The following is a 26149-nucleotide window of genomic DNA, read 5'->3' as shown; positions in this document are numbered from 1 at the left end:
ATCTTGTGAAATTTCAGTTGTACATTATTGTTTGTCATTCGTGTTGTAGGTGCACCCCTTCACCCTTTGTGCCCACCCCCCCACCCCACCTTTCCCCTGGTAGCCACTAATCTGTATATTTTTAAATTCCTCATATGAGTGGAGTCATACAGAGATTGTCCTTCTCTATCTGGCTTATCTCACTTAACATAATTCCCTCAAGTTCTATCCATGTTGTTGCAAATGGGACGATTTTGTTCTTTTTTACGGCTGAGTAGTATTCCATTATATATATATACCACATCTTCTTTATCTATTCATCTGTTGATAGGCACTTAGGTTGCTTCCATGTCTTGGCTATTGTAAATAATGCTGCAATGAACATTGGGGTGCATAGGACTTTTGGAATTGCTGACTTCAAGCTCTTTGGATAGATACCCAGTAGTGGGATAGCTGGGTCATACGGTAGTTCTATTTTTAATTTTTTGAGGAATCTCCGTACTGTTTTCCATAGTGGCTGCACCAGTTTGCATTCCCACCAGCAGTGTATGAGGGTTCCTTTTTCTCCACAACCTCTCCAACATTTGTTACTATTAGTTTTAGATATTTTTGTCATTCTAACAGGTGTAAGGTGATATCTTAGTGTAGTTTTGATTTGCATTTCCCTGATGATCAGCGATGATGAACATCTTTTCATGTGCCTATTGGCCATCCGTATCTTCTTTGGAGAAATGTCTGTTCACATCTCCTGCCCATTTTTTCATCAGGTTGTTTGATTTTTTGTTGTTGAGTTGTGTGAGTTCTTTATATACTATGGATATTAATTGGCTACCTTTTTTTTTAATTATTAAGGCACATGGTGTCTATTCATTCAGTATATCACATTATAGAGGTTTCCAGAAGTAAAGGTCTATGGTACAAGTTATTCAGAGTACAGATACTTAAGTGAAGAGGAAACTAACATTTATTGAGCATCTATTATTTGCCAGATTCTCTACATAAATTATCTTATTTAATTTCTGATAATTACACTTTGAGGTATGTATTATTATCTTAATCCCATTTTTCAGCTAAAATACAAAATCAATACCAAGTGAGTTTAGGTAATGTACCTAAACTCATACAGCTAGTCTGCAGCCACCTAGGATCCAAAACCAAAACTGTTTGACACCAAAGCCTGTGTACTTTCCACTTCCTGTGCTGCTTGATTCACCTTTGTTATACCTCAAGCCTGTATTTACACAGATCTGAATCCATGACATGCAAGTATTCTGGAACCTACAGTGATAATACTTAGTTCCTAACAGTCTCGGGTACTTAGTTCTCCTACAATCATCAGTTGACAGGAGTGGTCAAACTATGTGACAACCAGTGGGGTACCAGCACCAGCCTCTCCAAACAGATGCCAGCCTAAAGATGGGTACAGGACTACCTGGGTTTACCAGTTGAATATCAGCACTGGCTGCTATACCTACAACCACAGCATTTCTAGAAAAGCTGAAAAGGATAAACCTGCCCAACCACCTCATTTTTCAGATAAAGAAGCTAAAGACTAAGAGATTAACGCCCTGCCAATTGTCACACCATCAGTTACTGGCTGGGCCAGAATAAAACACCAGTCTCCAGAATCTCCTATATTTCAATGATTGATTGATGAGTGTGTGAACGACTGACACAACTCTGCTTTCTTTCTTTTAGACTCTAAAAGAACTTGAGGTGGTTTCGTGTATACCATCTCCAGTGCTGGAGCAGGGGCGTTTCAGGATGGTTTCAAATAAGCAATTAAAGGTTCAGAATAAATCTATGAATATCTGTTAAATGATGGTATCCTGTTTCCTGCCTTACTTCTCTTCCCTTCGTGCCTCATCATCCACTGTTTGCATTTTACCAACGGAGAACAGTCCATCTCAGAGTGCATACAAAAAACCTGGGGGTCTTGTCAAATTGCAGTCTGATTCAGGAGGTCTGAGGTGAAGAGCAAGAGTCTGCAGTTTCAGCAAGCTCCCAGATGATGCCAGTGTTGCTAATCAGCAGAACACTCTTGCAGTAGGAAAGACTTAGACAACATCGTATGAGGAGTGTTACTCTGTACAAGGGCTCTACTAAGTTTAAAAAAAGAGAGAAAGATTAGACAGTGTTTAGGATTACCCAAATGAAGACAATCTCTAAAATCCATATTTCTGAGCACTGAACTCTAACAGTAAGCTAGTAGTTTCATCTGATGTGTTAGGAAATGGAATTATCACGCCTCTTCAGCAAAAAAAAAAAAAAAAAAACCATTATATGAACACAGTCACCCTGGATTACATTATCTTTTATACTTTAATAAAAGTAATGCTGCTGTTTAGAAGAATACCTACTAAAAATGTATGCTGCATTTTTCTCATGGCCAAGAATTCATGAGATTCTATTTCTCTCTTACTTGGCTCATTACTCTTCACACTGCTTTCTAAAAACAACTCTACCACCAAGTGGACAATGCAAAAATTAGTTTATATGGTACAACATTCAGGCTGTTTCCAATTCCATCTTCCCAGCTTCACAGGTTAGTGAAGGGTTATTAATTCTGGGCTAATTAATATGGCCCTAGCAGGACTCACCACTTGAAGATGGACAACCTCAAAAGATAAGCCATATTAAAGAATCATTTTCCAGTACCTTTTAAACAATGGCAGATCTGACAACGTTGATCACAGAATGTATAACAACAGGTAAATATTTCCTCCATGGACACCAATGATTAGAACACACGGTTAGGGGCCAGCCCCTTGGCCGAGTGGTTAAGTTCACATGCTCTGCTTCAGTGGCCTGGGGTTTTGCTGGTTCAGATCCTGGGCGCAGACATGGCACGACTCGTCAGGCCACACTGAGGCGGCATCCCACATGCCACAACTAGAAGGACCCACAACTAAAAAATATACAGCTATGTACTGGGGGGCTTTGAAAAAAAAAAGATTGACAACAGATATTAGCTCAGGACCAATCTTTAAAAAAAAAAACAACACATGGTTAAAGCAGTTCTTTAACAAGTGAACTTATGCTAAGTATTAATTCACAACCACAGATCTTGAACAATGAAAGCAACATGGTTTTCACTGCTTTTACCTTAGGTTTTTATAATTCTATGCCTATTCAGGGAAACAGAAACAAGCAACATTACAGAGAAGTACAATACAATGAGAGCACAGGACCCTTCAACTGTGGGGAATGTGTTGTGAGCTTCCCCTTGACTCGGGTTCAGTCATGTAATTTATTTTGGTCAACAGGATATTAGCAAACATAACACAAGCAGAGGCTTGGAAAGCACTTGCTTGATTGAGTTTCTCTGTTCTTGCTCCTCTGCTATCACCATGAGAACATACCGTGGAGAGCCTTCTGTATTTATTAATTTGTTTATAGAAATTTGTATTTAGGATTTTTATTTCTATAAATTTCCCTCTAAGGACTGTGTTAGCTGCATCCTATATTTTGGCATGTTGTATTTTCATTTTCTTTCATCTCAGGGTATGAATGAATTTCTCTTATGACTTCTTCTTTGACCTATTAGTTATTTTAGGAATATATTATTTAATTTGCACAGATTTTGAATTTCCCAAAATTCCTTCTGTTATTGATTTCTAATTTTACTGAATTGTGGATAGAGAACATATTTTGTGATAATTTCAATCTTTTTAAATTTATTGAGGCTTGTTTTATGGCCCAATGTATGTTCTATCCTGTAGAATGCTCCATGTGCACTTGAGAAAAATGTGTATTCTGCTGTTGGGATGGAATATTTTATACTTCTCTATTATTCTAGCTGGTGTATAGTATTATACAATTTTTCTATTTCCTTGTTTGTTTTCTGCCTACTTGTTCTATCTATTATCAAAAGTGAGGCATTGAAGCCCCAACTTTTTCTTTTTTTGGTGAGGAAGATTGGCCCTGAGCTAACATCTGTGCCAATCTTTCTCTATTTTGTATATGGGACACCACCACACAATGACTTGATGAGTGGTGTGTAGGTCCGTGCTGGGGATCCGAACCAGCAAACCCCAGGCCACCAAAGTGCAGCAGATGGACTTAACCACTACACCAGTGAGCCACACCGCCCCCCTCCCCGCCACGACTTTTACTTTTGAATTTTCTATTTTCTCTTCCAATTCTGTCAGTGTTTAGTTTATGTAATGGAGGGCTCTGTTGTTAGGTGCATAGATGTTTATAAGTATGTCTTCCTGACAAATTGACCCTTTAATCATTATAAAATGTCCTCTTTATCTCTAGTAACATTTTTTGTCTTTTTTTTTTCCTCCCCAAAGCCCCAGTACATAGTTGTATATCCTAGTTGTAAGTCTTTCTAATTCTTCTACGTGGGATGCCGACAGAATGTGGCTTGATGAGCAGTGTGTAGGTCTGTGCCCAGGAGATCTGAACCGGCGAACCCCAGGCTGCCAAAGCAGAGCATGTGAACTTAACCACTATGCCACTGGGCCAGCCCCACATTTTTTGCCTTAAAGTATATTTGTCTCGAGAGTGATGTCAGCATCATGGCAGCGTGAGCTTTCCTGGTAATCTCTCCCCTCCAACATACAATGAAAAAGACATTCATACTCCAACAGAGGACATCCAAACACAACACAAAAGACTTCTGAGAGACCCATGCAGCCATACGACAGAGGGCAGAGAGGCTGGAGTCCCCCTCAGAGGAGGTGGAACAGGGTAAGAGAAAACTTCACTCCCTCTCCAAAAGACTGGGATCTGGGGCCATGGGCGGCATCCAAGTGAGAAGGAACAGGGGAGGGGAGCTTCATTCCTGGGAACATCAAAAATCCCCAACGGCCCTCGTAGCCTAGGGGAAAGCCAAAGCTACCAAGGTGAAAGCTAATGCAGGGGTGACCTCATCAAGTCAATACTCCAGGGGAGCAGATATTGAGGGCAGAGCAAGAAAGACCCCGAGAGCACACAGAAGAAAGCGCCTCTCCCGACAACCCACCCAGTGCCAGCTCCAGGGCCTGGGATCTCGGCAGAACACAGAAGGCTCAGAATACATGGCTCTTGACCCCCACCCAGTGGCGATAGGTGGTAACTGACCAAATAATACCACAATGCACAAAATCAGAGCCACACCCCCTAGCTGTATCAAAAATTATATTAAATCTCCAGACCAGAGAGAAGACGACAAGTACCCAGAAATTAGTCCTGAGGACACAGAAATATGTAATCTAAATGACAGAGAATTCAAAATAGCCATCATCAAAAAACTCAACGAGTTAAAAGAGAAAGTAGAGAAACAATTCAATGAATTCAGGAGCTACTTTACAAAAGAGATTGGAACTATAAAAAAGAATCAATCAGAAATATTGGACATGAAAGATACAACGGAAGAGACAAAACAACATACAGATTCCCTGAATGCTCAAACGTACATCATAGAGGAGCAAATCAGCATAATCAAGGATAGACATGTTGAAATGCTCCACATAGAGGAGGAGAGAGAACTAAGACTAAAAAGAAATGAAGAAAGTCTCCAAGAAATATCCAACTCAATTAGGAAATGCAACATAAGAATTATAGGTATTCCAGAGGGAGAAGAGAAGGGGAATGGAGCAGAAAGCTTGTTCAAAGAAATAATAGCAGAGAACTTCCCAAACCTAGGTAAGGAGATGGAAATCCATGTGGAAGAAGCTATCAGAACTCCTAACTATGTCAATATAAAAAGACCTACTGCAAGGTATAAAGTAGTGAAACTGGCAAAAGTGATTGACAAAGAAAAAATACTAAGGGCAGCACGGCAGAAGAAAATAACCTACAAAGGAAACCCTAATCAGGCTTTCAGCGGATTTCTCTGCAGAAATCTTATAGGTTAGGAGAGACTGAAATGACATATTCAAATCTTTGAAGGACAAAAACTTTCAACCAAGAATACTCTATCCAGTGAAAATATCTTTCAGATATGATGGAGAAATAAAAACTTTCCTAGATAAACAAAAGCTAGGAGAGTTAGTAGCCAGGAGACTCCCCTACCAGAAATCCTCAAGAAGGCCCTCATACCTGAAAAACAAAAGGAGTGATAGGGATTACAAAGCACAGAGTAAGGAGATAAATAGGTAGACAAAATCAGAAAATTGTAGCCATACATCAGAACAGGGTAGCAAATACTCTAGAACAGCATTAAAGATAAAGGGAAGGAAAATACCAGAAACAAAGATAATCTTGTCATTTTAATAACAAACTCACAACATAAGGTGGAATAAGATGTGAGAAAAAAAACTTAGGAGGAGAAGAGGAAAGGGACAGACTCGGTTTAGTCTAAGGAAATAAGAGGCCACCAGAAAAGGGACTATCTTCTCTATGAGATTTTGAATACAAACTTCATGGTAACCACTAAACAAAAAAGCAGAGCAGAGACACAAATAATAAATAAGAAGAAAACAAAGAAACACAACATAAAAAATTACGTAACTCAATTGGTAGACCAAAACACACAGGACGAGAAACAAAGGAAATACAGGAGAACCGGAAAACAAGTGATAAAATGGCAGCATTAAGCCCTCATACATCGATAATCACCCTGATGTAAACGGATTGAATTCTCCAGTAAAAGAACACACAGTGGCAAGATGGATTAAAGAACAAGACCCAACAATATGTTGCCTCCAGGAAACACATCTCAGCTCCAAAGACAAACAGCCTCAGAGTGAAGGGATGGAAAATGATACTCCAAGCTAATGATCATCAAAAGAAAACAGCTGCTGCAATACTTATATCAGACAAAGTAGACTTCAAGGAAAGAGAGACAAAAAGGGGCAGTATATAATGATTAAAGGGACACTCCACCAAGAAGACATAACACTTGTAAATATCTAGGCACTCAACACAGGAGCAGCAAAGTACATAAAGCAACTATTAACAAAGCTAAAAGAAGATATTAATAATAACACAATAATAGTAGGGGATCTCAACACTCCACTCACATCAATGGATAGATCATCTAGACAGAAAATCAACAAGGAAACAGTGGAATTACATGAAAAGCTAGACCAGTTGGACTTAGACATATATAGAACGCTCCATCCAAAAACAGCAGAATACACATTCTTCTCAAGTGCATACAGAACATTCTCAAGGACAGACCATATGTTAGGAAACAAGTTCAGCCTCAATAAATTTAAGATTGAAATAATAACAAGCATCTTTTCTGATCACAATGCTATGAAGCTAGAAATTACAAGAAAAAAGCTGAAAAAGGGACAAAGATGTGGAGACTAAACAACATGCTATTGAACAACCAATGGATCACTGAAGAAATCAAAGGAGAAATCAAAAAATATCTGGAGGCAAATGAAAATGAAAACATACCATATCAACTCATATAGGATGCAGCAAAAGCCATATTAAGAGAGAAATTCATTGCAATACAGGTTCACCTTAACAAACAAGAAAAATCCCAAGTAAGCAATCTCAAATAACACCTAACTGAACTAAAAAAGAAGAAACAAAGCCCAAAGTCAGAAGAAGGAGAGAAATAATAAAAATCAGAGCAAAAATAAATGCTGTTGAAACAAAAAAGGCAGTAGAAAGGATCAATGAAACAAAGAGCTGGTTCTTTCAGAAGATAAACAAAATTTATAAAACCCTAGCAAGACTTACAAAGAAAAAGAGAGAGAAAGCTCAGATAAATAAAATTAGAAATGAAAGAGAAATAACAATGGATACCACAGAAATACAATGGATTATAAGAGAATACTACAAAAAGCTATATGCCCACAAAATGGACAATCTAGAGGAAATGGATAAATTCTTAGACTATTACAACCTGCCAAAGCTGAATCAAGAAGAAATAGACAATATGAATAGACCAATCACAAGTAAAGAGATTGAAACAGTAACCAAAAGCCTCCCAAAAAATAAAAGTCCAGGACCAGATGGCTTCCCTGTAGAATTCTACCAAACTTTCAGAGAGGATTTAATACCTACCCTTCTCAAGCTATTCCAAAAAATTAGGGAAGATGGAATGCTTCCTAACACATTCTGTGAGGCCAATATCACTCTGATACCAAAGCCTGACAAGGACAACACAATAAAGGAAAATGACAGGCCAGTATTGCTGACGAACATAGATGCAAAAATCCTCAACAAAATATTAGCAACCCAAATATAGCAATACATCAAAAAGATCATACATCATGATCAAGTGGGATTTATACCAGGGACACAGAGATGGTTCAATATCCACAAATCAATCAATGTGATACACCACATTAACAAAATGAGGAATAAAAACCACATGATCATCTCAATAGATGCAGAGAAAGGATTTGACAGGATCCAACAGCCATTTATGATAAAAACTCTGAACAAAATAGAGATAGAAGGAAATTACCTCAACATAATACAGGCCATATATGACAAACCCACAGCCAACATCATACTCAATGGGCAAAAGCTAAATGCCATCCCTCTGCAAACAGGAACAAGACAAGGATGCCCACTATCACCACTCTTATTCAACATAGTACTGGAGGTCCTGGCCAGAGCAATTAAGCAAGAGAAAGGAATAAAAGGAATCCAAATATGGAGTGAAGAAGTGAAACTCCTGCTATTTGCAGACAACATGATCTTATATATAGAAAACCCTAGAGAATCCATCAGAAAACTATTAGAAACAATTAACAACTACAGTAAAGTTGCAGGGTACAAAACCAACTTACAAAAATCAGTTGCATTTCTCTAGTCTAATAACAAACTTACAGAAAGAGAACTCAAGAATACAATTCCACTTATAATCACAACAAAAAGAATAAAGTATCTAGGAATAAATCTAACCAAGGAGGTGAAGGACTTATACAAGGAAAACTATAAGACATTACTGAAAGAAATACATGATGACAGAAAGAGACAGAAAGAGATTTCATGCACATGATTGGAAGAATAAACATAGTTAAAATGTCCATACTACCCAAAGCAACCTACAGAGTCAATGCAATCCCAATCAGAATCCCAATGACATTATACACAGGAACAGAACAAAGAATCCTAAAATCCATATGGGGCAACCAAAGACCCCAAATTGCTAAGGCAATCCTGTGAAAAAAGAACAAAGCTGGAGGCATCACGATCCCTGACTTCAAAATGTACTACAAAGCCATAGTGATCAAAACAGCATGGTACTGATACAAAAACACGCACACAGATCAATGGAACAGAACTGAAAGCCCAGAAATAAAACTGCACATCTACAGACAGCTAATCTTTGACAAAGGTGCCAAGAACATACAATGAAGAAAAGATAGTCTCTTCAATAAATGGTGTTGGGAAAACTGGACAGCCACATGCAAAAGAATGAAAGTAGCCCATTATCTCATACCATACACAAAAATAAACTCACAATGGATCAAAGACTTGAAGATAAGTCCTGTAACCATAAAACTCCTGGAAGATAATATAGGTAGTACACTCTTTGACACTGAACTTAAAAGGATCTTTTCAAATACCAAGTCTTCTCAGACAAGGGAAACAAATGAAAAAATAAACTAGTGGAAGTTCATCAGACCTTGGAGCTTCTGCAAGGCAAAAGAAACTAGGATCAAAACAAAAACACAAGCCTCCAGTAGGGAGAAAATATTTGCAAATCATATATCTGACAAGGGGTTAATCTCCGTAATATATAGGGAACTCACACAACTGAACAACAAAAAAACAAACAGCCCAAACAAAAAATGGGCAGAGGATATGAACAGACAGTTTTCCAAAGAAGATATACATATGGCCAATAATCACATGAAAGACGTTCAACATCACTAGTCATCAGGGAAACGCAAATCAAAACTATACTAAGATATCACCTTTCACTTGTTAAAATGGCTATAATCACTAAGACTAAAAATAATAAATGTTGGAGAAGGTGTGGAGAAAAGGGAACCCTCATACACTGCTGGTGGGAATACAAACTGATGCAGCCACTATGGAAAACGATATGGAGAAGCCTCAAAAAACTATAAATAGAAATACCATATGACCCAGCTATCCCACTACTGGGTATCTATCCAAACAACTTGAAATCAACAATCCAAAGTAACATATGTACCCTATGTTCATTGCAGCACTATTCACAATAGCCAAGACATGGAAACTATCCAAATGCCCATCAACTGATGGTTGGATAAAGAAGATGTCGTATATACATAATATACAATGAAATACTACTCAGTCATAAAAAAAAGACAAAATCATCCCATTTGCAACAACATGGATGGCCCTGGAGGGAATTATGCTAAGCAAAATAAGTCAGACTGAGAAAGACAAACACCATATGATTTCACTCATACGTGGAATATAAACAAACACATGGACAAAGAAAACAGTTCAGTGGTTACCAGGGGAAGGAGAGTGGGGGGTGGGCACAGAGGGTGAAGCGGAGCACTTATGTGGTGAAAGACAAGAAATAATGTACAACTGAAATTTCACAATGAACTCACTAAAAAAGCAAAAACTATATTTGTCTCATATTCGTAAAGCTATGCTAGCTCTTTGGTTACTATTTGCATAGTATATCTTTTCCCATCCTTTTACCTTCAAACTATTTTTGTCTTTTAATAAGGTGAGTCTCTTGCAAACAGCACACAGTTTGATCATATTTTTTAATTCATCCTATCAATCTCTGCCTTTTCATTAGACAGTATAATCCATTTATATTTAATTTAATTACTGATAAGGTAGGATTTATGTCTGCCATTTTGCTATCTGTTTTCTACATAACTGATGTATTTTTGGTCCTCAATTCCTCCAATACTGCCTTCTTTTGTGTTAAATAGATATTTTCCAGTGTACTATTTTAATTACCTTATCAATTCTTTTATTATATATTTTTGAGTTATTTTCCTACTGGTTGCTCTGGTGATTACCATTAATATATTAATTTATAACAATTTGGTTCTGATTAATACCAACTTAATTTCAATAATATGTAAAAAAAAAATTGCTCTAAATAGCTCCATTCCCCACCATTCCTCTATGGTGTTATTATCACAAATTGCATCTGTATACATTGCCCATTCATCAACATACATTTATGGTTATTGATTTATGCAGTCGTCTTTTCAATCAGATATGACAGGGATAAAGGAGTAACAAAAGCTACATTTCTATTATCTTTTATATTTACCTATGTGGTTACTTTACCAGTGTTCTTTCTTTATTCATGTGGATTTGAGTTACTGTATAGTGTCCTTTCATTTAGGTTTTCTTACAGGGCAGATCTGCTAGGGATGAACTCTCTCAGTTCTTGTTTATCTGGTAATGTCTTAATTTCTCCTTGCCAGATATAGAATTCTTGGTTGGTAGTTTTTTCTTTCAGCACTTTGAACATGTCAACCAACTCTCTTCTGGCTTCCATGGCTTTTGATGAGCAATCAGCTGTGAATGTCATTGAGGTTCCCATATATGTGATGAATCCCCTCTCTCTTGCTATCAAGATTCAATCTTTGCTTTTGGCTTTCAACAGCTTGATTACTACGTGTCTAGGTGTGAATCTCTTTGAGTTTATACCTTATGTGGAGGGAGTTTTTTGAATTTGTTGGATGTATACATGAGTGTTTTCCATCAAATTTGTGAAATTTTCAGCCATTTCTTCATGTATCTTTTCTTCCCTTTTCACACTCCCCTCTCCTCTGGGACTTCCATTATGCTTATGGTGGCACATTTTTTTAGTGTCCCACTTTGTTCATTTTTCTTCATTTTTCTGTTCTTTCTGTTCCCAAGACTAAACAACATCAATGTATCCATCTTCAAAATCCCTGATTCTTTTGTCTGCCTATTGAAATCTGTTGTTAAGCTCCTCTAGTGATTTTTTTCATTTCAGTTTTTGTATTTTTAAACTCCAGAATTTCTATTTATTTCCTCTTCATAATTCCCACCTCTTTATTGATATTCTCTACTTGGTCAGACATCATTATCATACATTAATTCTTTAGATTGGTTTCCTTTAGCTCTCCGGAATATTTTAAACAGCTGATTTAAAGTTTTTGTGAAGCCCAACATCCAGCGTTCCATAAAAACAATTTCTACTGATTGCTTTTTTCCTTGTACAGAGAATATTTTCTTGTTTCTGTATATGCCCTCATAATTTTTGGTTAAAAACTAGACATTTAAAGTAATATAATGTGACAACTCTGGCAATCAGATCAGATCAAATCCTCTCACCTACAGGATTTGTTGTTGTTGCCACTTGTATTTGTTGTTTGCTTACTCAGTGACTTTTTTGAACTAATTCTGTAAAGTTTACCTTCTTTGTCATGTTAGCGTCTCTACTTGGTTAGCTTATTGGTCGCTAATGATTAGACTGAAATTTCCTTAAACACCTGGAACCAATAAATCTCTCAGACTTTGCTGTGAGTGTCTCTGTGTAGGTGTTGGGGCATGCCTTTAAAACTCAGTTTATAACTTCACCTTAGCCTTTATTTCCTACTTGCATAGAATCTCAAGATTAACCAGAGGGAGAGCTTAAGGCCTTCTCAGGCCTTTCCTAAGCATTCTCACAGCCCTTCCATTTACCTGACCCTCTAGAGTACCAGGAATATGTCAGAGCTTTTCAAAGGCCCTATGGACAGTACAATCTAGCTATTCCTTCTAAGCTTTTTCTTTTTTTTTTTCCCAAAGATTTTATTTTTTCCTTTTTCTCCCCAAAGCCCCCCAGTACATAGTTGTATATTCTTAGTTGTGGGTCCTTCCAGTTGTGGCATGTGGGATGCCACCTCAGCGTGGCTGGATGAGCAGCACCATGTCCACACCCAGGATCTGAACCGACGAAACACTGGGCCGCCTGCAGCGGAGCATGCGAACTTAACCACTCGGCCACAGGGCAGGCCCATTCTTCTAAGTTTTTTCTTAGTCTATTGTTTGCTCCAACTTTTTATCCACCATCTAAGCCAAGTGCAAAGTTTAAACCCTTGCCTATAATTGTTTTTGACAATGCCTGCTATGGGGGGAGAAGGTTTTCAGCATTGAGTGAGCTCTGAGTCAGCCTTGTAAGTGAAGTCTCCCAGGGAACCACCAGATAGGCCAGATAATGACAATTCCATAAGAATGAGGCTTTGAAAGAGTCCCAAACACATTCTGCTCTCTTTGGTAGCTACTAAGCTGCCCCAGGAATGTGCGCTGTTATTTTTTAAGGCTATTGCATAGCTGGAAAGCAGGGAGTGGGACTAGGGCAAGTTAAAATGTCAGAGAGCTTACTATTCTTACTAAGATTCAGCCACTTTTCTTGAATAAACAATCCCCAGGTTACTGCAAGCCTTTGGTTAACTTCTAGAATGCTGAAAAAGTTAATTCTGCAACTTTTTGCCAGTTTTTTCATTGCTCTTATTGAGGGGAAAATCTTTGGAGGGCCCTTTTCTGTCATTTTTACTGACATTCTCCCATAACCTTTTTCAAGCCAAAAATAATCTACACCATGGCTGAGTACAAATGCACTAGTATCAGACACCAGCATCATAGAAATGGAGAGTTAGGAGTCATGAGGTAATGAAGACATAACAAAGAGCCTGAGTCTTCTGTGTAATTGCCCCATAAGGCCCATTCAGAATATCCACTAATTTCCAACACCTCTTCATGCTCCTTTAATTAAACCTGCTCTTCCTTAAACACCAGCACCAAGATAAATGAGAGTAAGATAATTCAATCTTATTGATTCCCTGTTTTGTTTAATCACTAGAGTTACTGTTTTAATTACTATAGATTGTTTTCTACTATCTCTATTTCAAATACACCTTGACTCAGTTACAACATTTCTGCAGAGAAATGTGCTCTACATGCCAGTCACCTTATAAACTTTTTAAACCCAACAGATTTGTTAACAAAGAACTGACTATATGCAACTAATGGCTGAAACCAATTGTGTAAAAAATAAGTGATATAGGCTGGTGGATTACTGGAGATCTCTGAAGGAAGTAATACTTAAGCTGGATTTTGAAGGATGGAAGAGGAATTAGGAGAACAGGGGAAAGAATAATTCCAAGATTCCAGCCTGGAATCGGCATAATATGATCTACGATCAGTGAGCAGACTAACTGGTTATAGTGGTCATTAATGTGCGGAGGAGAAGGTTAAAGTTAAGGGGACATTGAGGTTGAGGAAAACAACAGAAAATCTTCAAGAACAGGCAGAGAATTTTGGACTTGACTTGTGGGACAATGGTTCACAATCATTTTCTCTCCTTCAATCCACGTGAGAGATGCAATCACTCCCAGTAACAACAATGGCTCACAATTCAAGAGATCCTGAAATATGGGGATGAGATAGAGAGAATGGTATCAGAATCTCGGGGTCGGGGGCAGTAATGAAGGACATGAGAGATTTCAAAAAGCTCCACTTGAGATTCTGATATTCTTCCTTCCTTCACTCATCGCTCTGCACCTCCCTCAATGGAAATGGAAAGTCACAGAAGACCCATGAAGAAAACTCTGCCTTCGGAAAATGCTTCAGGACTCTATTTCATGGAGTAATTGTCTAATTTCCTAAACATTAGACAAGTCTATTTCAGCACTTTCCAAAATGTAATTCATAGAATACTCATCCCATAGATGCCATCTGTTAAAAAGATGCCACTAGTTCACATAAGTTTGGGAAATCCCACACACCATATCCCCTTCTATTCAGTTTGGGAAATCCCACAAATTATACCCCCTTCTATTAGAGATTCACAAACCTTATTAGTTAGCCTACTAAAGGATCTAAGAATTCCCACAGTGGAGAAACCTGTTCACTTGTTTTTTTTTTAAAGATTGGCATCTGAGCTAACAACTGTTGCCAATCCTTTTTTTTCCTGCTTTTTCTCCCCAAATCCCCCCAGTACATAGTTTTATATCTTAGTTGTAGATCTTTCTAGTTATGGCATGTGGGATGTCGCCTCAGCGTGGCCTAATGAGTGGTGCCATGTCCGCGCCCAGGATCCAAATCAGGAAACCCTCGGCTGCCGAAGAGGAGCATGCAAATTTAACCACTCGGCCACAGGGCCAGCCCCCCGTTCAATTTTTTTAACCCAGAGTTTCCACAAGCTTATTCTCACATATCTATTAACATCCTAGTGTTCCACAGAAAAATTGAGAAAAACTGGCTATATTAGCTTCTTTGTGGTTGGGGACACATCAGATGTGGTTCTCCGCCTGCCAGCGATCTGTTTATGCAAGAAAATAAAGCAGGAAGTGGTGTTCCCTCCACTCTAGAAACCCCACTCCCCACAGCCCTTCCTGTCCAGCTCTCATTTGCCTCTTCAGTTCCCCATGCAGAGAAGAACCCCACCCCAGCCCTCTCTCCCACCCTTAAGTCCCTACAAATGGCTTTATTCAGTGGGGATGGTGAATCAAGGCTCCTGGGTTCCTCATGTTTTTCTGGGACCCTCACCAAGGTTCATCCCCTGAATCTGAGCTAAGTAACTGAGCTGGCTAACAGGGAAACATGATGGCACTTGTGGGTCTTCCTGAAACATGAAAAGCTGCTGAGCAAGGGACAAGAGAAAAGAGAAAAACAGGCCTGTCTGGGCCTGAATGAACTACAAAATAGAACAACACAGACGAAAATGAAAATGAGGAATGACCTTCCTAGCTCTCATTTCCTTCTTCTTCAAAAGCTCTCAGTGGCCCTTTTAATTCTTCCCCAGCACAGCTGTGGTAGGCTTGCTCCTTCAAAGCTGTGCTCTGTGCTCCCTCTGGTGGCCCTGACATAGCAATTAGATTTAAAACCAACTGTAGTATAGCAGTTACATATGGTGGCCTTCAGTGATGTTTGCCGTCTACACATCCTCTCTTAAACTTGGCTACACTCCCTAGCAAAGATGAGAATTCAACTTCTTTTGTATTAGCAAAAACAACAAAAAAGGGAGGTATGAAGAAATGGTTAAATAAATTATTGTACTTCATACTATGAAACACAGCCACCAAAGTTGTGTCCACCACTATATGAGATGCTAGGGATAAAAAGATTGGTAATACTCGATCTCTGCACTCAGGAAACTTACAAGTTAGAGAGAGGAGACCAATAATATAATACATTTCTCAAATAGAAGAGTTTTAGAAAATTTCTGTAACATGTGCCTTCAATGATGATTCAAATATGTTCACTGAATCTATAAAGAGGCATGTCACGTAGGCCAGGCCGTGCTTTCTTAAATGTACATCTTACTGGATAGATTTGGTTACATGAAAATATGAACTCATAATGATCTTAACAGCCATCCATTATGGAACACCTACTGTGGACTAGTCACAATACGCTTTATGTATGTTAGTTCATTTTGTGAATTAGGTTCAGAGATAAGCCTAAGGAAGACACTGAGGTTCAGAGATGCCAAGATTACTCAACTAGAAAGTGACAAAGTCAGCATTCAAGTCCAGGTTGGCTTGACTCCAAAGTCCCTTCAATCTCTTCCCACTACACTACTCTCAATCATTACCCAATTTCCACAAATATCATTGCTACCTGAGGTTCCCCTCCACTTGGTTGCTGAGTATAATAGAAAAGCCTAATATAACAACCAACAATAGTATCTTACATCTGTTCAAACTGAACAAAGCACTACGCACTCTATGCAAAGCCCCTGGCCTTAAGGAGTTTACAGTATAACGGGTCAGGGGCTATATGCAAAATAAATTAAACATAGCCAATAGATTTTCTACATGTCAGGAACAGCTAGTTTGAAAACATAATGGGGAACAAATTTCATTAACAAGTGCAGCCAAAATACCCCAGAATAAATGTAAGAAACATTTGTTAAGCTTTTATGAAGAAACTTATAGAGCTTTTACAGGAAGACACCATAAGGAATGAATAGAATCCTGCATGGGATGACTCAATATTGTAAATATAAAATTTTCTCCAATTTGTTAAATTGAAAACAATTTGAGCCACAGTTACTGAATCATTGCAATATCAGCACAGAAATGGGCATATAAATCAACTCTAAAATCCAATTAACAATGTATATGGGGGAATTTAGTGTACAGAAAAAGTGGCATTTCAAATTAGTGGGGAAGGACAGAGTAGTGAATTAGTGGTATGAAACAGCTGGCTGTGCATTTGGGAAAACACAAAGTCCTACCTCACAAGAGACGCAAAAACAAATTCCAGGTGGATTAAAGATGTAAACATTAAAACAAACAAAAGTAACAGAAGAAAAATAAAGGGATATTTTTATATGGGAATAGGAAAGGAAGCCTCGCCTAACATGCCACCAAGGTCCAACATTATAGGAAAAAATACTGCTGAGTTTGACTAGGTAAGAAACAAAAATGTCTGCAAAAGAATAGACACCAGGAAGAAAAATAAAAATTAGAAATTTCAGAGGAAATATTTGAAAAATACATGATAGTAAAAGAAAACAACATATTAATTTAAAAAACAAAAAACAGGGCCAGCCCCAGTGGCCTAGTGGTTAAGTTCAGCGTGCTCCACTTCAGCAGCCCCAGTTTGGTTCCCGGGCACAGAACTACACTTCCCAGTTAGTAGCCATGCTGTGCTGGCAGCCCACATACTAAAACATAGAGGAAGACTGGCACGGATGTTAGCTCAGGGCAAATCCTCCTCAGCAAAAATAAAATAAAAAACAAAAAACAAATTTCAGAAAAATGTGTACGCATGTATTCATTAATGTTACATATAAAAATACATTAAAGAAAAGGCAAACATAAATTAGATTACAGCAATAGTTATTTTTATGAGATGGTAAAAAAAACAGGCTTTTACTGGTATATTGTTTATATTTCTACAGTAATCACACACTATAAGAAAAAAGACTATAAAAATATTTCCATTTGAACTATAAGTAAAAGAGAACTTTTACTTATTTACAGGAGAACTTCAATACTTAATAAGAAGCATCCTGAATTAGTGCTTGAAAGTTTCCACCTTGTGGAATTTTTTTTTTTTTCCTTTTTCTTCCCAAAGCCCCCTCCAGTACATAGTTGTATATTCTTAGTTGTGGGTCCTTCTAGTTGTGGCATGTGGGATGCCGCCTCAGCGTGGTTTGATGAGCAGTGCCATGTCTGCGCCCAGGATTCAAACCAACGAAACACTGGGCCACGTGCAGCGGAGCACGTGAACTTAACCACTCTGCCACAGGGCCAGCTCCCAGCTTGTGGAATATTTACAAACTCTCTCGAGACCTAAGAAATTGAATGATTCAAAAATTAGCAAATGATTCGAAAATTCCTCCTGAGAAGCTAATCTCTAAAAAGCAGTGACAGTAGATTTGCTAGTTGATGAAAGTAGTTATAAAGTCTAAAAGCTTGTTTTTTAAAAAATGCATAATAGTGAAATGTCCCATTTCTCCTTCCCAGGAATCCAGCTTCTCACCACTCTTTCTGCTCAACCCAAGGTTTTGTGAAATTATCAAGGGAAAGACAGAAATACCTGTGATGTTTTATATTACCTGCTGTGCTTTTTATTCTCAGTTATTCCTTTTGCATAAAAACAGAGAACGAAGAAAATGAAGGAGGAGGCGGAGGGACAAAGGAGGAAGGGCAGGGAAAGAATGAAAAGATTTTCAGCTCTTAATGTTTCAAAATAGATTTTGGAAACTCCCTAAAGAGAGACTCCAAGGAAAGAAAAGGTTTGGGACAGCAGAAGCCAACATTAATGCCATAAATGGGGAAGAATGCCTGGGGTGTAGGAGGTGTCCCACCTAGACTTGCTCTCGTTTCCACAGGCTGGAGGAGGGCAGAGAATCTGAAGGAAGCAATACAATGAGCCACAGAGTCCTGGCTGGGAGGTGAGGGGTGATGGAGTGTGGTGATGAAAAGACTCTCAGTAAACTGGGGATCCACGGGTTCGCTTCCCAGGTGAGGTAAGGTCCAAGAGCCGCTCCTCGCTTGACAACAGAGTGACAGCACGACAGAAGGGGTAACAGCATAGTGTGTTGGCTCGAGGCCTGAGACAGCCTTTAGAGCCTCCCAAAGCCTCAGGACAGCTTGAGGGAGCAGCCGAAAGTCTTCCTCACCCCAAGAGGGCCACAAAGGTGGCTGAGAGAGAACCAGAGCACCCAAAGGAGCCTGGAGGTTCCAAGTGGATTATGTAAACTGATGACCAGAAACAGACAGAAAACAAACATTAGCAGAGGCTGCCTTAGAGAGAGGAAGGCTGCAAATCAGAAGTCCGCCCCCCCCCCCACCCCCCACCAAGATCCTCACACAAACAGATGCCACCTTGTGTAGAAAGAAGGGAAACAGGGAAATCCCGAGCTAACTGAGGAAACCTGGCACTGGCTGGATTAAGCCCCAGATATCAGGTAACATCAGGTTCCCGAGAAAGGCAGTTACGCTATAAATTATGTTTTACATTGCTGTTGGCCTGAATTTGTGGGTTGTGCAAAGTGAACCCACCAAACCTGCTTTACAGGATTGTTTCAATATGACAAAGTGAGACCAAGATGAGGAAGGTCCCATACACACCTCTGCAACTATCAGATGCTTGCTGTCATTACCACAGCTCACGATTTCATTGCCCAGTAGCTTTCAGCTCCACTACTTACTAAGCAGAAGGGGCACTGCAATGTGGCCAAGTTTATTCAGCTCATTTTTGCTGTAAGCAAGAATATACCAAGGCATTACCTCAGAATTAACATATTTCATTTTCCCACATACAAGTGATGTGACCTGCGCTTTTAATTCAGTCATGCCGCCTGTAACACAAGACATTCTCTCTAAGCTGGTAAGACACATTGATTCAAAATTTCCTTTATATAGGAGGATACATGATTCCACAAGGCATTTTTCTTAGGAGCTACAATCCAGATCAGTTTTGCTGCTTGCTTGTCAAATCCAATTTGATTACACTGGGTGAAAATAAACTCAGTTGACTACCTGTCTTCACCTCCTGCCAGGCACCCCAGAAGGACATCAATTGTTTATTCTTTAGAGAGATACGATTGGGAGCAAGAAAGTAATTCTCATTATTGTATGTATCATAATAAGGATTGCAATTGCATATCTACTGTATGCTAAGTAGTCTGCATAATTACTTAATTTAAACTTGACAAATATCCCCATGTTATAGATTAGGAAACTGAGTCTCAGAAAGGTTACATTACAAGAAAGGCACAGAGTAAATGGCAATGGCTATATTTGAATCCAAGTTTATCTGACTTCTTCCTACTCTACCAGAATGCCTCACTAATGAAAATACATGAGCCTATCCTAAGCTCATACTTTAAAATTCCTGTCACGGAACTCAAGGTCTGGGATACCAAAAGTCATTCTACCACCCCTACCACTCTCACCTCCTACCCACTCTGTCATACACCTTCCTCGGCCACACTCACTCACATCCATTCCTGAACCCACCTGCCTCCTTTCAAGCCTTTACAGACCTCTTCCTCTGCTTCGACTGTCCTATCTTTCCTCCTCACTTAGAGAATTCCAACCCATCCTCTAAGTCGGACAGTGACTTTGAAAGCTTTGCTCTCTCTCCCAAGGAGAACTAGCTGCCGCCACTTCAGCTTCTGCAACTTGGTGATCTTTCCATCACAGCACACACATATCACTTGACACAGGCGTTTGTCTGCACACGCCTCTGTAACCACTACTAGAATATGAAATCCTCAAAGTCCGGGTATAGGGCCTATATCTTTGCACACCCGTTAATCTAAGGCACTCGGCGCTTAGCGGGAGTTCAACAAATGCCTGTTGAGTTAATAAATGAATTTTACTTTAAATCAAGGTCTATATTTCACATGTTCTGGACTGTGGAGGAATCATATGCAAGTAAGCACTGTGAAGTAAAGTGGCTCAAATTATTATAAGGCCGACCACGAAGAAGGGCTTCACTCACCCAAAGCCAGTTTTTCCAGAGACCTCCCCGGGTCTCAACACCCGCTCAGCCCAGGCAGGAGAGAGCCCCGCCTCCCTCCCTGCCAATCAATCGTTCCTCGCGCCTGCGCAGGCACCGCCCTCCCCGGAGCCCCGCCCCAGTCCCCGCCCCGAGGCTGTCGCGGGCGGTTAGGTCCGGCGGGAGCTTCTGTTTCACTGGCGCGCCCACTATGACGATCACCTACAGCTGCATTGCTAATGGCCGAATGGTCTTAGCGGAGTTGGCCCTGACCGGCGGCTCCTATCAGGTACCCCTGGGTCGGCACCTCCGCCTTCCAGGGCTCGGCTTTTCGAGGGTGGCGCCCAGTGTGCCCGCCCCTCAGGGCGCGGCGCTGAGGGGCGGGCCCGAGCGGGCTGTGGGAGCGTGAGGCCCACGCCCCCGCGCGCGGCCGAGCCCACGAGGTGGTGAATCCCCGGCGGAAACCCTGCGCGCTCCCGGCCTGCGGGGCCGCACGTGCGCCGCCCAGGGGTTAGCGTGGGTGCTGCATGCGACTCGTTTGGCAGTGATCTACGGCCACGTTTAATTCCGGGGACCCTTACAGATTTTCTCTCCCCCACAGAGAAGTGGGCTGCAGTTCAACACACATTTATTGAGCATGCGTTAGTTGCAAAATCCCAGGGTAAAGGTGTGGGGGATGCAATGAAGAGAAGACGGCGCCTGGATTTGTCCCTTGAGGAGCTCATTGTCCCTTTACGCGCAAGCGCTATATATAGTTGTCCTACAGGGTAAAAAGTATTTCAGCGGAAGTAGGTCGAGATTGCTCCGGGAGCGCTCAAGATAGGTGGCTGCTTGTCCACCACAGAGGAGGTGATGTTAGAGAGCTCGGCTTCGAAGCCTTCTAAGAGTTAGTCCTAGCTTAGAACCCGAAAGGGTAATGAGGATTCCATGCAGAGGGAACAGGGCGGTGTGCTTGGGGAACCTCAAGAACCTCAGTTTGGCTAGAGCACAGAGTTGCAGTATATAGGGGCTAAAGATGAGGTCAGAAAAGTGGGCAGAGGATAGTTAATGAAGGGTCTTTAGTTTTTCTTATCCTAGAGACACTGGGGAGCAATTAAAGATTGTAAATAGAGGAATAACAAGATCTGATTCATCTGGAGAATTTGGTCTCGTTACAATATGGAGGGTGGATTAGAGTGGGGAGAACTAGATATGATGGTGGTGTTATAGTTTGTGTGGGAGAGCTAAGGGCCTAGGCTAAGACAATGACAGTGCAGATAGAAAAGAAGGGGCAGATCTAAAGAGACTTTGTAAAACTAATCCTCAGAAGTTAGTGACAGGTTGAATATATGGGATAAGGGACAGGGTCATGCCTAGGATGATTCTCAATTTTTTCTGTTTTTTAAATCTTTCCCCAACTGTATTGAGATATAGTTGACATATAACATTGTGTAAGTTTAAGGTGCAGTGTGATGATTTGCCAGATTTTTTTCTTCAGTCGCATTAAACAAGATAGGAACTATCGGGGCCAGCAAGTTCGCAGGTTCCCCTTTGTCAGCCTGGGGTTCGCAGGTCCAGATCCCAGGTGTGGACCTATGCACTGCTTATCAAGCCATGCTGTGGCAGGCATCCCACATATAAAGTAGAGGAAAACGGGCACAGATGTTAGCTCAGGGCCAGTCTTCCTCAGCAAAGAAGAGGAGGATTGGCAGCAGATGGTAGCTCAGGGCTAATCTTCCTCTAAAACAAAAAAAGAAAGAAAGAAAGATAGGAACTATGGGTGAAGGAGGGTTGTGGGGAAGGGAGTCAGAGGGAATGCAAGGGAGGATAGTACAGTTGGGGACAGGTTGAATTTTGTTGCCAATTGGAAATGGCCAATCCATTTGTGTATTTATCCCTCCACCTTATTCCGAAAATATTTAAGTCCTAAAAATGTCCAAAAGGTCAGAGCTAACAGTTAAAGAGAATAGAAATGGGTAAGATTGCCCAAGAAAAGTATAGAGAGTGAGAAGAGAAGAGGCCCAAAAGGCAGAACACTGTTTAGGAATAGAGTAGAGAGGTGGGTCGCCAAATGACAGCAGTGGTGTCCTGAAAGCCAAGAGAAAAAATCATAAGAATGTCTCATGTCCCAAAGAAGTTGAACAAAATCTAAAAGGTGTTCCTTGGACTCAACAATGAGAGGATACTAGGTGATCTTATGTCAGCGGTTTGAAAAAAGTGGTAGAGGCAGAAGCCAGACTGCTGTAGGCCGTGAATGGGAGATGAGGAAGCAGGGAAAGTGAAGTTAGACTGTTCTTTCAAGAATTTAGGAAGGGACTGAGAGAGGGTGAAAGCTAGAAGAAGCGTGGTCCAGGAGGGGGCCTCATTTTCTAGCGCAGGGGCAACTTTCGCATGTATATGGGTTAGTGGAGCAGGAGAAGAGTAAGATATAGGAGAGGAGTGGGCTGTTGGCGGGGCGAGACCTGAAGGAGCACAAAGGAAGGGAATCCAGTGTGGTGGTAGAGGTGTGAGCCTTGGCCTAGAGGAATGCCTTTCTCATGGAGAAAGGAGGGGTGTGGATGTAGACGCAGAACTTAGTCTCCCCCTGGGGCTCTCCTCATTGCCAATACCTTAAGTACTGCCTTCCTCAGCATTCTAACTTCAGTCCCCTTTTAACTTGACACATTCTTCACACCCGTGGACACTTTTACTTTGATCTCTGCCAAATCCACTTCCAAAATAATCTCTCTCCACAGTTAGATTGCCTAGTAGAAGTTCAGACATATCATGTCCAGAACTAAATTAATTCTTTCCTAACAGATTCCTCCTCATGTATTTCTAATCTTGCTGAGTATCTCTACTGAGTCGTTCAAGCTGGAAACTCAGAGTCACCTTCAAGTTTTCTCTCTTCTTCACCTTCACATTTATTCTTTGACACCAGGGTCTATCAGTTCTCTCTTGAATATGCCTTGAATCCTTGTTTCTGGACCTTGTCTTCTAGGCCCTCATTACTTCTCACTAGGATTGTTGAAAATGTCCCATACCTGAGCTCCCAGAGGTAGCCTTGTCCCTCTCAAAACCAGCCTCCACACCGCTGCGCAAGGGGTTGTTCCCAACAGCAACTATGATTCTGTAACTCCTCCGCTTAAACTCATTTGGTGGCATCTGATTACATTCAGAGTAAAGCCCGTACTCCTTAGCCTGGCATTCAAGGCCCTCCCTGGTGGGGCTTTTCCATGATTATCTCCTTCTCTTCCCCACTTATCCCTGTGTTCCAGCTATCCTGAACTTCATGCTGTTCTCCAGTCTTACCACGGTCTCCCTTTGCATCTCCTGTTCCCTCTCCCTGGAACCCACTTTTCTCCACTTTTAAGCAGTATAACCTCTTCTTTGCTTTGAGGCTTTTCTCAATTCCTCCTTGAAGCTTTCTCTATACCCAGGCTAATTTACGTGTCTATACCAAACTCCTGAGCAGGCTGAATTGGAATCATTTTTTTTCTCTGCTCTGCCTTCAGACTCCTTCAAGACAGGGACTTGTCTTGTCTTTCCAGTGTACAATGCCTAGTACATAGCGGGTTCTCAATAAACAATTAATTAAGAAAGGAGAGAGACAGACAGTTGAAGGAGTTCATAAGCCCAGTGGCCTCTCTTTATGAAGCATGCAGGAAGGTAAGAAAGTGGAAGAGGGTGGAGCAGTATGCAATTGGAGGAAAGGATTAAAGGTTTGGAATGACGGCTGTCAGAAGGCTGACCAGGGAGAAGAAAAGGATGACAGGCACTTTAAGGAACAGTTCTATTATGTCTTTCCTCAGTGCTAAATATTAATGTCACAAATACTTTATATTCCTTAGAAAAATATTGGTAACTACCAAAGCTTAATCATGAGATCAAATCAACTGCCATTTTAGGGTCCTGGGGCTGGACAGGATCCTAGAGATCATCTTGCCCAATCCCTTCATTCTGCACACAAGGAAACACATCCAGACAAGTCACTTTTTTAAGTTGTGCAGCACATTAATGTCAGAAACAGAACTGAAGCCCAGTTTGTCACTTATTTTACTGTTCTTATTGCCATTTGCTTTGTTTCAAATTTTGCTATGATTTCAGTTTATATACTCTAAAAGAGAAACTGGGGGAAAGCTAGGGGAACATTCCAGTGATGACAATAGAGTAACTGAAAGTTTATGTATTCCCTTGATTTTTCATATTTCTTAGGAAATCCTTTCCTAGAGAACCGCCTGGATTTTTCAGGCAATACCAAGAATTTCAAGTTTTACTCTCTACCACTAATAATAAACTTTGCCCTCCCAAAAAGTTTATATTTCAAGTGTCATTATGTGAAAATGGGAGCGTTATTAAAATTACACATAAATATACATATACTTTTTGTGTATATAGATGTAAGTGTGCAAATATAGGTTGCACTAATCAGTCTTATTTTTACAGTCACATCTTATATATGGCTTCAAGGCTGGGAAACACTATCTAATCAAATTATCTTTTCAATGACCACTGGTCACTGAAACTACATAAAGTGTTAATGGATTAAAAGTATTCAGCTACTATTCTCTGAATACTCTATGAAGTTGTCTACCTTTTTTTTTTTTTTGCTTAAGATAAAAGTTTCTATTCACTATTATTCACTGATCTCTTTCTACAAAACCAATAATTGCTAAGACCTTTTATACCTGTTTCTTAAAAGGCTTATTCTTTGCAGGAAAATTTGCAAGGTATTGTGATTATCCAGAATACCTTAAATATAGCTAGTTGTATGGAACCCCATTAATTTACTAAGCATTGTACACTGGAAAGTCAGGGATGAAGACATTCCCTGTCCTGAAGGAGCCTGAAGGCAGGAACCCGAAAGTTACCTAAGAAGACTCAAATAGCCACATTCCTAATAACATTCAGAAACCATCTTTATAGACCTGGTCTATAATTACCATGCATTATGAATAACCACCCATTAGTTCTCCTAATAAACAGTTGTTCCTACTATTAAACTAATCAGAACATTGGTAAATTTAGGAGAGGAATAATGAAAGACACCACAATCTTCTATAAAGTAAATGCTAACAATTTGTTTTTAGGAAGCAGCGTCAACAGTGCTTAGACTAGTGCTTCTTAGAGCTGAACCAAAGACCGTAATTCAAATGGGAAGGTAAGGCATATTCTGACAAAAGTCTACTTTTTAACAATTACCAGCAGATAATGCCAATGACAATGTCACGAGGAAAAAAGAATATTAGTTGTGCATACTCTTGATTGAACCCTCAGAAAGGAGAACTTCTATATGTAAAAGTATAAAATCATGAATGGGAAGGATAAACACCAAATTCAAGATAGTAGTTACCTCTGTGATAGGAGAAGAAATTGAGGAAGGGTATACAGGGTGCAGTAATTGTATCTGTAACATTTT

The 26149-nt window shown here is 40.1% G+C and overlaps 2 protein-coding genes across 5 annotated transcripts in view; one reads left to right on the top strand and one right to left on the bottom strand.

The window, feature by feature from the left end:
* The window catches only part of RASGEF1B (RasGEF domain family member 1B), a 701851-nt gene extending 681007 nt beyond the window's left edge, over positions 1-20844 (bottom strand). Inside the window, exon 1 of one of the 3 annotated variants that reach the window (XM_070614553.1) lies at positions 20776-20844. The gene's annotated coding sequence lies outside the window, so the exon portion shown is untranslated. The remainder of the gene's footprint in view (positions 1-20775) is intronic. The other 2 variants (XM_070614551.1, XM_070614552.1) reach the window with 2 other exon arrangements.
* Positions 20845-20919: 75 nt separating this feature from the next.
* Positions 20920-26149, top strand: part of LOC103562997 (uncharacterized) — a 33348-nt gene continuing 28118 nt past the window's right edge. For both annotated transcript variants that reach the window (XM_008538185.2, XM_070614550.1), the window contains exons 1-2: positions 20920-21061; positions 25821-25891. In XM_008538185.2, coding sequence (XP_008536407.1) covers positions 20984-21061; positions 25821-25891 — 149 coding nt within the window. In that variant the 5' untranslated portion in view covers positions 20920-20983. The remainder of the gene's footprint in view (positions 21062-25820; positions 25892-26149) is intronic.

Source organism: Equus przewalskii, chromosome 3 (assembly GCF_037783145.1).
Source record: "Equus przewalskii isolate Varuska chromosome 3, EquPr2, whole genome shotgun sequence".
NCBI lineage: Eukaryota > Metazoa > Chordata > Mammalia > Perissodactyla > Equidae > Equus > Equus przewalskii.
This window is presented reverse-complemented; position numbering and strand designations above follow the sequence as displayed.